The sequence below is a fragment of the Megalopta genalis genome, chromosome 5 (genome assembly GCF_051020955.1).
Source record: "Megalopta genalis isolate 19385.01 chromosome 5, iyMegGena1_principal, whole genome shotgun sequence".
In the NCBI taxonomy this organism is placed as follows: domain Eukaryota; kingdom Metazoa; phylum Arthropoda; class Insecta; order Hymenoptera; family Halictidae; genus Megalopta; species Megalopta genalis.
Genome location: NC_135017.1, coordinates 26,122,232 through 26,135,232, shown reverse-complemented (window position 1 = coordinate 26,135,232; position 13,001 = coordinate 26,122,232). Strand labels below are relative to the sequence as shown.

At 37.5% G+C, this 13,001-nt stretch overlaps 1 protein-coding gene across 12 annotated transcripts in view; it reads left to right on the top strand.

The window, feature by feature from the left end:
- LOC117223970 (discs large 1) overlaps window positions 1-13,001 on the top strand; it is a 950,943-nt gene that overhangs the window by 284,017 nt on the left and 653,925 nt on the right. For all 12 annotated transcript variants that reach the window (XM_076522026.1, XM_076522020.1, XM_076522022.1 and 9 more), the window contains one exon: window positions 12,695-12,831. In XM_076522026.1, the coding sequence (XP_076378141.1) occupies window positions 12,695-12,831 (137 nt within the window). The remainder of the gene's footprint in view (window positions 1-12,694; window positions 12,832-13,001) is intronic.

Sequence of the window (13,001 nt, the reverse complement as noted above, 5' to 3'; positions counted from 1 at the left end):
GACATCGTAGCCCCCGCTTCTCTTATTGGCAAAGTGGCTGCGATAACAATGGCCTGAGAGCTTCCCGGCACACGGAGAGGCTACAATGTACCGCGTCTGTCTTCCCACCTCGGGTAAGATCGTTCGAAGGGATAAGCGAAAGCTGTTCAACCTCCTCCTAATGGAGTTTTGCTGTCTTTTCAGCGACCTTCCTTTGCAAATTTTTACCGCGACGCGATGTAGCTGGAACGCTTGAAGCGCCGCTTTTCACACGGAAATCTATTAACTGTTGCAGAACGGTAGTCGTTTCACGGCTATTATAAACGCTGCTTTGATAAACGACTTCTCGTGTCAAACATCCTCGGTGTATTTTAGGATCGGCGAAACGGCGTGCGTAAAAATAGATGCAACAAAGATTGCAGCTGGTTAGATACGTGGTTTTGGGTACGTTGAGGATTTTATAATAACGAATATTGAATAATATTGAATAATAACGAATGTTGAACGCAGAATTGTTGAAGACAGAAGAATCGAATCCTGTCGGTGATTAATTCTTATGAAGTACGGGCGACAGCGACATTACTTAATTATTGGTATTTGTGAAATATTTAATCGATCATGATTTGTATATGATTTATAATGTGAGTGCGATGCAAGGGAAAGTTGTATGATTTTAATGAGATATAATATATAGTATAACATATAATAATATATATATTAATTATATATATATTATATATATTAATATATACAATAATATATATATATATATATATATATATATATATATATATATATTAATTATATTATATTATGTACATAATATGATCTGAATTGCATTCACATAATACAAATATGATGTAGCATTCATATAATACGAATGTAATACATGTAAGTGCAAATAATATGATCTATGTATATTGCACTCACATAATACAAATTTAATATAAAGTCGTGAAAATAATATAAAAGCTAGATATGTTTATTCTATTATACTTCTTCAATTTAGTCAGCATTGAAAGAATTAACCATTTAATTGTTTTCGACGAGATAACTCGTCATATCAGAAAATATTGTCATTTCTTCGTGACGAGAATATTCGTCAGAAACAGCTAATTGATTAGGATATAATATATACCCTGATTTTCTTCGTTGAACTATATATATTACTAAAGTGTTGTTTTCAAACAAAATATGAAGAAAATCGAACATATTACAGTACAATTACAGTAACTTACACATTTATCAAACAGATAGCAACAACTAAATAACTAAAGTATTTCCTATATTATTAAAATTATCGAATGAAAAGATACATCCTGGTATTTCCTATATTATTAAAATTATCGAATGAAAAGATACATCCTGGTATTTCCTATATTATTAAAATTATCGAATGAAAAAATACATTCGGGTATTTACAGTCGATTTAAAAAAGTTCTACTTTGCCTAAAGATCGCGTACGAATACGTTCACTACAAAACGCATAAAGTAACACTATTTTAGAACTACTTTGAGAACATGTTAATGGCTTAACACCACTGTCAACGATTACTAGTATTAAATAACCCTGGTTCTCGAGGATTTTTTTCGGTAAAACCAGGCACTTCAATGGACCCAGACCCTAGTAACCATGAGAGTTTCCGGCCAAAGGGATCCACTCTCTGGAAACGTATTTATAACAACGACGTTTATTTGACCCCGTGTCACCCACTCCCTTTCGCACTCCCTGCAGCGGGTTCTCGCGAAATTATCGCGACACCGTGGGGACATATTTCACGGGCGACGCGAGCTCGCCTTAATTCGAACCCCAAGAATTCAGCGCCGTTGCTCGACCACTTTTCTTTCTCATTCTGCTAAGCTTCCGGAGGACGAAACACGTGCTTGAATTTCGACAATTCGTGTTACAAATGTGTGCGCATGACAAATAATTGAATCCCACGTACTATTTCTCCTGGTTTCTCGCGGACGCTTCTCACTCGTACAAGTACGATACTTGATGTTTTGTCCGTACGTTCGGTTAGTCGCCTAACGTACATGCGCGACCGAACTATTGTACGCTCGATTCGCGCTTCCTACGGCAAATTAATGACGTGGAAGGGTCTCTAGTAGTCTTAGAGAACTTTATTTTTTGTGTTGTACTCTCTGCGAGCGCTGGTGGAAGAATGCTCTTCCAACGCTGGAAAGTCGTGGAAGAGCACCCGTGGATGGAGGTAGATTGTTTATTATTGGTCAAGGCACGAATCACCCCTTGGAGGGGGGTGTCTGCCTTGACCCTTGTTGGGGCCTGAGAGGGTTTCCCCAATGGTGGGACCTTTTTATGGCCCTTGTCTCTGGACGCAACACTTGAAACGATTTTTCAATGGACAATAGTGATTAATGATGGCGCGGAAGAATATTAAGGTGAACTGTCTACTGAATGAACACTGGAGCTTCATGTTTGTTAAAATGATCGTTATTTAGTCCTAATTTTCTCCAGATACAGTTCTGGTATTTCTTGATTAGTAATTTTTGTTAATTGTTTTTAGAAGGGTAATGACAGATTTAGTGAAACATGCGTCAGACAATTAATGAACTTAATCAGCTCAATCAACAACTTAATCAACTTAATACATTATTAAAAAGAACGATTACTTTTTCATCGGATAATATTATCAAATTAATCTAATTATAATCTAATCAAATTAATTGTAATCTAAATTAATCTATGTTACCAAAGTATTTTAATATTTTCTAATGATCTAATACATTGTATAGCAGGTACCTCTGCAACATCTATCACTAGATAATGAATTTTTATGCAAAATAAAAATGTTCTACCTGGATTATAACTAACTGGAGTTTCATAAAAATGAGTTTACCATTTTAATGATTTCTATAAGTTGAAAATAATATAACAGTGGATACTTCGAGATTTTACTAATGTTTTATATTTCACTACCCGCAGTATATTTATTACAAATTATCGATGTCTCCCATCAATAATGTATTAATTAGATATGCAAATTTTTACAAAATAATATCTACAAGATATCTGTATCTGTATAATAAAACTGACACATAAATTTGGAAGTGAAGAGAAGATGTTTATTCACCAGAGTGTGTTCATTAATTTGACGGATCACTCCTGCATTTTTATAACAAATAAAAGTGTTCTACGTTCTTAATGATTGAACTATTTCGATAGCAAGACCTCGGAACATACATTTTTCTGCAAATAACTCTTCGATATACGATCGATTTCTCTAAGAAAAATATTCCTCTTCATTCGCAAAGAATTGAATTGCAAACGATGCGAATTAAATTGTTGAACATTTACACACGTTTCCAAGCATTCATGCCGATCAGCGTCGACGAACAACGAATGATTTATAGCGAGACCTACGTGCATGGCTCGAGGGAGTGGAGAAGAATAGGAGCGCAGATGGGCAGCGCGTAAAAAATAGAGTAAATTAGTAAATATCGCCGATATTTTTGCCCGGGCGTTAATTGTCACGGTGGCTGGAAGGTTTTTTTCGGTGCGTGTGCATCCGGGCCGGGAGAAGTTGTTGGGGAAAGGGGGATGCAAGTGAGATAAATCGTCGGGAAAAAAATTTGCGGGGAAAGCCCCAACGGGCGTGGAGAAAATTACAGTGAAATTCCGGCTTCGGCACGCCCGATGTTTCCTGCCCTACACATACATATTTCGATACGTGCTCTCCCAGCGCGATCCTATATTCTAGAATAGTTCCGAGGAAACGCGGCGCCGATGGTCGAAACGAGCCGGCGATTTGTTAATTAAAAACAAATCTGCCTCGAGTGCCTAACGCCGAGCGGGTCCGTCATGGAAACGGTTCTGATTAAAACCAATTAACGCGTTCCCCGTTTCGCGCATCGTATATGATACGTAGTTGCCATCGGAATTAAACAATGTTTACTTGAAACGCACGCGAAATAATACAGATAGAACAAATAAGCACGGATTGGTCGAAATATTATACTACCAACACGATAAATATAGACATACATATATGGGGGAATAATACTGACGCAATGAATAAAGCTGAGTTCGGCGAAATGAAACGAATAAAAGTATTCGACGTCGCTACCGAATAAATTTTCAATCGAATGAAAATGCTCTGGATAAAAACTTGTCCGAATGGGATTTTATTCGAATGACAATTCGTTCGGATAATTTAGTCCAACAAAAACGTATATTTATATATTATATATAATTATTATATGTAATATATAAAATATAATATATATATATATATATAAAATAATATATATTATTACATAAAATATAATATATAATATATAAATAAAAACGTATATTTATATATAATTATTCGAATAAATAAATAAAATTATTTATGACGAATTATTCGAATAAATAGAATAATTCATGACGAACAATGAATCGTCCGAATAAAATATTCGACTAAAAGGGATTAATTTGGATAACTATGTTAGATAAATATTTATTCGAAATAATCCGAACAATGACCTTGTGTAAAAACGAAATCGATCGAGATAACACTGATGCAATAAATGGAGATGTTTCTTTCAAAATGATACTGATATAGTAACTAAAGTCGTATTAGACTGTGAAACTTCGTACGAAATAAAAATTGTCAGAGTCGATTGCAGGAAGCATAAATAGCATAAAAATATCTTTCCTCTTTTAATAATTGTAATAAATGCAAAATACTATAAATATATCCATAAATTCATCTAATGCTTTTACAGTTTTATGCATTTCTACCATAAATGCATAAAATCCGCAATCTAGTTATAAATTTAACCTGCGAAAACGAGAATTTACATGAATTTGCGTACGAATAATGAAGGATGCGAAAACTGGACGGTTAAAAGTCCGCGAACGCGCCAAATCCGGAAGTAATCGTGACAACATTATTTTCATTGGGGCGATCATAATCGAATCGTCGAGTTCGTGAAAATCCGGCCCGACGAAAAACACATTGCTGCTGCGACCGTAAACATATTAAACGCGTTCCGCGTCAACGGGCCCGGCGAACGTCCAATATTAATATTGGCTGCGTTTCGTACAATTATGTGGTACCGTGCCGTTGAAACACGTAATTATGCCAGTGTAAATATTTAAACGCCCCATGCATCGAGCGGTATCATCGGTATCATCTGGATTCGGGGGGCTACTGCGGACTCATGGCACGCGAACTTGCTGCAATCCTGTTCAATGAGTTTTTGAGAACTGGAATTTACTGTAGTCTCTTCCATTACGATGCAGCTATTCGTTATTTTCAACGATAAACAAGGATTATCGAAGCTTGTTGAAGACTGAGCCTTCGGATTATTAAAGAAACAATGTGGACTGAATATTGGTATCGTGCTGGAAACGGATAACCGCTACACTGCGGATCTTTATGCAAAATAAAAATTGTCTACATTTGTTGCACAAGGCAGGAGACATTTAGAAGTTGCATTGTTTCTTCAACAATATTAATAGCTCGCAGGTAAAAAATATCGATGTTCTTAAATGCTTTTAATCTTTTCACTGCTTTACATTGCACTTTTGTCGCGAATGCATTAAATCTGCAGTCTAATGATCACAAATGATCCACAAGGATCGCTAAATTGTGACAGAAAAATTGTCGATCTTTGAACTATTGCAACTTCGTGTGAGAAGATCTTAAAATACTTTGCTAGTACAGATTTTAGTACTGCTAGTACTTTAATACTTTAGTATTAGGTCTACCGGAAAGTGCTCTGTCCGTTTTTGAATTGAAATATAACACAATTTTCATACATTTAATAATATTTATCGTAGAATATACTTTCCATCGTTACTTATGACTTCTTGCCAGCGTGATGGCAACTTGTAAATGCCTTTTGTAGAAAATGATTTATTTTTAGAGGCGACGAACTCGACTAGTGCTTGGTTGACATCAGCTTCAGTTTTGAATTTTTTTCCTGTAAAAAGTTTTGCAAAGAGAGAAACAAGTGATAATCGGAGGGTGCTAGGTCTGGGGAGTATGGTGGATGTGACAGAATTCCCCAGTTTAGCTCTGCGATTTTCTGACGAGACGCCAAAGCAGCATGTGGTCTGACATTATCATCGGTGGCCATGTTTTCACGATCGCGTCTCACTTAATAATGACATGAGACATCTTTGTTTCAGTTTATTTAGGAGAGTACATGTGTATAAATGCAATGATAAAGAGAGATAGTCATATATGTCTCAAATCAACATGTGCATATGGGTTGAAACGTGAAGTGATACTATCGGACAGAACTTTCCGGTAGACCTAATACTAATTAGTACTGAGCTTTTCAAAGACATTCTCGTGTTGTAAAATTTAGAGAGCGATTATAGTTACGTTCCTTTATTTGAGATTTCACAAATTCTGTCGTCTTCGTACTTTGTTTCTCTCGTCAATTTATTGGGCCCCACAGGCTAATTTTACAGGGTTAATTGCACAGGCTTATTTTAAGTCAGTTGACAGTGGAGAAAACATCGTCGATTCTTTTTGAATAAATGGGAATAACATAGGACGTTCAGGATCCGATGCAAGTGGAACTCGATCGGTACACCATCAATCAGCACTTACAATCTAATAAACTCGACACCAGGCGCCAAAAATCCAATCAATAAACGTTGGATACTTGGGACCTAATAGCAATGTCAGAACCTTGGAACTCGATCTGGACAACGTCAGGTATCCTGGTACAGCTATCGAGAACACGAGACCTTTGAAACCCGATACAGATAACATCGGACCCTGGGTACTCGTAACACGTTAAACAATGGATAGGTCAAACCCTACAACGACACGTTGCCTAGAAATAGTTGCTAGCGACAGCTTAGAAGGATTTTCAAAATGATGCTTGGGTATCTGCTAGAGATCAGAATGGAGCAACGTTATAATTTTAACGTGTCTTGGTTGTGGCGGATAAAGCACCGACCAAATAATTTTATTAAATTATATAATAATTGTATAATAATTTTATTTAATTATTGGTGAAAATGTAAAAATTACTTTGAGTTTGTAATTACTCACAGCACCGTAGATATTTAAAAAAAAACTTTATATTCATAAAAAGTATCATATTTGTATATTTCTATTTCCTATTATTTCTAACATCATATTTTTATATTTCTATTTCCTAGTATTTTTAATATCATATTTCTATATATCTATTTTCTATTATTTCTGATACAATATTTTGATATTTCTATATTAGAATTAATAGAAAATAGAAATAACAGAAAATATCATAAGTATATATTTCCATATGAGAATTGACAGAAAATAGAAATATTAAAAAATATAATAATAGTACGTATACATATATTGACAGAAAATAGAAATAATAAAAAATATAATAATAGCATATTTCTATATTAGAAATAATAGAAAATAGAAATATACAGATATGGCAATTTGTTAAATTTTCGTTTAGATATCAATAACAATGTAAAAATTACTTTGAGCCTATAATTATGTCTATAGAGATAACGACACATACATAAAAGAGATTTTTTAAGCGTTTATCTCTTAACGATTACGGCTGGTTCTTATCCTAGAATGGTTTCAACGTGTAAAGGCAATTTCTAGGCTATTATGTTTGGATCCTTAAAAAATGCCAAAGGGCACTTTTTAGATCCCAAATCTTTGGTATCTTCGGAATCCTCGAGACCGTAGGGACTCTTCAGATTCACCTTGGGAACCCTTGCAACCACTGAGATCTCTTTAACCCTGTGGGTTCATCGTTTCCCCGACCCTAAGAGTCGTCGCAGTTTCTTTGACCCTTGGGATCGTTCTAACTTCTTCGACTTCTGTGATTGCGACGAGTCCTCCGTCCCTTGCGGCCTCTAGGACCTTTGAATCCTAGACTCTTCGGTACCTTCAAATCTAACTTCGCGGAACCACGTGATTCTGACATAGCTCGGAGACTTCAAATTATTCTGAACCGACCCGAGATCTTCGGGTACCTTCGTAGTTCCTACGCTAACTTCTAATAGATTCTCAGGTGTCAAGAAGATGGATGCCTAGGTTAACGTATACAATGGCGTACAGGCTGTCGCAAAAGTCGAAATATCTGGCGCGGTATTTGAAATAAAAAGGTGACAGTTTTGGATAAAGATGCAAATATTGTCATACTTTTTAAAACTGATTAATTTTAGCTTGTTATTTAGAAAATATCGCTTTTCATCAAATATTTCACAGTGATTAGTACACCGTGAATTTGATGCAATTATGACATAAATGAGTAGATCAAATTTAAGATTGTGGAAGGTTTAATGAATCTCAGAATGTCGTCGTATTATTTTGAACTTATTCAGATTATTGACCAGTTGGCTCTTTTAGACGAATATACTCGTCGTAACAGAAAATGTTGCCATTTGTTCATGACTTCATGACTCATACATGACGCGTAAAACAGCTAACTGGTTAAGGAAAGAATGACATTTCTAACTGGTTAGGGAAAGAACGACATTTCTATTCGTCTTCCATTTATCACAACTGCCGTATAATAATTTGATTTCGCATAAAGATCCGCAGACTAGTGATGCATCGGAACTGCATTTTGACGCGCTCCACATTTCTAATTAACGATTACTGCATTTCTCTATCGAATTCATTTCTACAGCTATTCTTAACTATAATAAAAATCGTTAAAATTTGTATAAACACACTCTTGTAATTTTATAAAATCATCCATCAGTATTTGATGAATCTAATATCTGCAATAACAATTGCATCCAGTATCGCATCAAAACGCTAAGACGCGCTCCCCTCGCCGCCTGCATCGAAGCAAAGCTACCGCATCGTTTCGAGTTAGCTGTTACAGAAAAGACCGTCCGAAAAATCCGGACGCACAGAGGGTCGGACAAAAATAAATTTGTCGCAATTCTTTCGCTTCCGGCAGCAAACACCTGGGCTGCACTTACACATTCTCTCGGATCCGAACGTGCGTCGAATAGAAAAAAGCGGCGGCAAACGGTTCAGATTGATGCGTGGACGCACGCTGACAGCATGCGAGAGCCGTTCGACAATCAGCACAGCCGATACCTAACCGCAATTTACATGGCCGAAAAAAGCGAGCAATCGACCGGTAATGCAATATAATACAACATACGTATCACGTCGAGTCTTTTCAATCGAACGGGCTTGTCGGGAGTGGAGAGGCGAAACCTGTCCCAACGGAATTTTCGTTTGTTTGCCGTATCGTCGCGCTCGGTTCGTCTCGATTCGGTCGTCAAAGCGAAAAGAAGCGTGCGCATTAATTATAATCGCGCCTCGGCTCGCGGAACAAGCATATAAAGAGATCGTCGTTTCACGCCAAAATCCTTTTAGTTTTCCTTCCGTCTTCGTTTTCGTGCTTTTGGCGCGCGCATCGCGTCGATGACGCGCGACGAAACAGAAATCACGTCGCGAGAAAGGAGAACGCGCCCGGTATTCGCTGGAGAATCGCGTCCAATGATGTCTTACGGTTTTTCCGTTGAAAAAGAAATATCTCTCGGGAGCCGCTTTGAAACGCGGTCCTTTTTTCGAGCACTCTACTTTCTAACTCGCCGCCGCTGCAACACCGCTGGGCGACGCGCGACGACGAACTCTCGTCGCTGCGCTCCCAGGAGTGCGAAAGGGAGGAAGATCCCTGTCGGTTGCATAAATAGTGGGCGACGACATACTTCCAGCCACGAGATTGGAGAGCGGCGAGAAGATGCCATTACACGCGAATTAAAACGAAAAATTGGAGGGGCCCCCGTCTGTTCGTTCCCGAGACCGCGGCCCCTCCGTTCGCCGCGACAAAAAGTCGGGGGACGTTAATTAAAGTCGTAGAATTTTTTCGCGGCGGGTAACAAGCGGTCTCTTCGACATTTAGTGCCCGGGTTACGTGTAACCTCGAATTTACCACTCCGGCGAGACCTTGGCGAACGAATCCAAACCGGCACCGTTTTTTTTCTTCCGAAACATTTTTCTTTGCCGTTTACGTTATTCCGCGAGCTAATTACATTTTACGAGCTGAAAGGCCATATGCGCGCTGGCTCTTCCGTGTAGATATAAATGCATTAACGCTGCACGCTGGCCGAGGAAGTTACAAGGCGACGGATATATTATTTGTGGAAACGGTTATCTTTCGGTTTCGAGATATTCCGTTCGAAATTGTATGATTTGTTAATTCGGGGAACGTTGCTCTTGAGAAATTCTTTGGGAAGTGTTGGGAATAGAGATCCTGTAGTTAATATATATCCGTGTATTAATCCGTGTACTTTTTATTATATGTGTACACGGATAGTGAAATAAACGAGTACATTCCCCCTTTGACCCTTTCACGACCAAGGGAAACATTTTTCCCCATTTTAAAATTGCTGATTGTCGTATTTAATTATTGGTTATTTTTGGGACAAAACGCAATTTCTCAGCACACAACATACAAAAAGCGGGAAAATTGGAAAGATGTGCAAGTTGTGCTAAACGTCGCATAGAAAATAGGACGCATAACATATGTACCATGTGCAATGTTCATCTTTGCTTTACATTCAAAAGAATTTGCTTCGCAGAATATCATAATTAGCACATCATGTTGTACAGTAATTTTATTTCATAATTTTGTATTATTTTAGTTGACATTTTATTATAATAAACCAGTAAATAAAAAACATTGCATAATAAGCCTAACCATAATTTGTGTTTACCTTTATATTCAGTTTAACTTTATATTTTTCCATTGGGAAAAATATTTTCCATAAAATTCTAAAAAGCTGCATATTGTTGTGTAAGTTTCTTATGATTTTTATTTATTTCGCGTCTAAACAAACTAAAATAAACAGTTACATACTAATATTTACTCTTAGCAAGGTTATATTAGGTTAGGTTATATTATACAGCTCCTGTAAGAGTTAATTACATTGTTCTAATTAACGTTTCTAATCATCCAGAAAACGAAGCTTTAAATCAATAAAATCGTTTCTAAATAAGCGAAAACAAATAAATGGAATTACGTTTGGTACTCGATGAAGTATATAGTATACCTTTTCATGCAGTTGTACCTATGTTTCTAGTAAAAACCTGTTAATTACGAATATTATACCGTTCTTTTTAGTCTAAATAAAATTCTGATTTCTTGTCATCAATACTTAAACATTTAAGTAAGTGTAGTCACACAATAAATATAAATTGTCTTCCTTCTTCTTAGAAATTATTATAATCGAGATACTTCTAATCATTGCGACTATAAAGTCGCAACTTTATAGTCAACTCAAGTTCTAACCATTCGTTCCCAAATGGTCGTGTAAACCTCCGAGCTAGTCGAAACTAAAAGAAGATACAATATCGGCGTGGCGCGAAAACTTAATGTGTTTACTTCAGCATCGAATGGCTAACAACGCGACATCCCAGTGATCCCAAAGAGATCGCTCCAGTGGCGGTCTAAAATGAGTTGCAGAATAGAGGAGGGGAGATCCCACTAATGGGATTGTACGATGTCAATAAATTCCAATTGCAATTTCCAATGACATCGTCGCCAGCGTTCCGGTTCAAACTAACTAACCTGAGAGGAGATGGATGAAGTCTTTGTTGTAATTTTCTAACAAGCGAAATGGTCGAATTTGCCCTTTTGTTCTACGGATCGTCATCAATATTGTAATTTCAAGCGATTCGGCGTCAAGCATACATGGAATTCTCCTCAGTGATTACGCGAGATCGACTAAATCAGCGACGAACAACCCATGGCCTACTCCCGTTCAGAAACAATTGGCGATCGATCAATTGTGGCCCACGGCGGGTGAAAGGTTGCTCATCACCGGTCTAAATGAATTCAGAATGCGCTCGTAGGATTAATAAGTCAGCACACCCGGGCTACCTTGAATCATCGCCCTCAGGTGTGTTACTTATTAGTTGCTCTCTTGCGAGTAATTTTCGCAGTTAATTTCGGAGTTATGCCGTTACGTTATGTACTGATATTACTGGATATAATACCGGGCTAGTTGTAATTAACTTTAACCACCGGCGATGTACAGCTAATTCGACCTAAACAAATACACCGTCCGCATAATAATTTTCGTAATCGAGATTCCGCGCCAGGCCGAGCCACGTTTAGACTTTTAGGGAACTATTAGGTAGGCTATTAGATGAACTATTAAGTGAACTATTAGGTAAACTATTAGGTAAACTATTAAGTAAACTATTAGGTAAACTATTATGTAGTCACGGTATTGAGATTTGCTTAACGTCATCGATTACACGATTCTACCCATGAAACAATAACAATTTTTATTTTTACAGACGATTCGTCTTGATTGTCGATTCGTCTGACAATATTGCAACAATTTACAGTTTCAAAATAAAGATTTATTCCAAATATCACGAATATTGAAGCTTTAAAATTACATATTCGGTTGTAAACACAACGATTAATCGAATGATCGTTTCCCTGATTTACAAAAACGAGAGAATTCGCATAAATATTTTCATAAAATATTTTGATTAAATGTAGCCCTTAATTTTGTGAAATATTCGAGGTTGTCGGAGCGGCAGTGCCAGAGAAGGTCGCTTTGATAACCATCTGTCCACAAGATTTCCAGAAATAATAGCCGACGGACAATCGTTCACGTAGAATGCATCGAGTCGATCAAAATTTTCATTAGGTGATAGGAAGTATCCGAGACAGGACAATATTTCAGCCGCGTCAAGAGGCAACCTGCCGACCCATATTAATGACTCCCCCGTTTTCCGGGCTGTTGCAGATATCCAGGAGTTTTACCAGCTGACGTTGCTCGACGAGTCGAAATCAGTGCAGCAGAAAACGGCGGAGACGATCCTCATCGCCAACAAATGGGAAGCCAGCGACGGGCCAATTACGCCAACCTTCGCTCAAAACGACGTGAGTTCGGTTACAAATATATTTCCGTGGCCCGATATTTCATGCCGGCTTCGGCTTTATCATCTCTGCGCCGGTATTGGCCGCTCGTAGAGGCTATTGGTGGACGGGTTGGGAAAGGGGGCTGGAGGGAAACGGGCGAAAATGGGATAGAGAATCACGTATACTCGTTA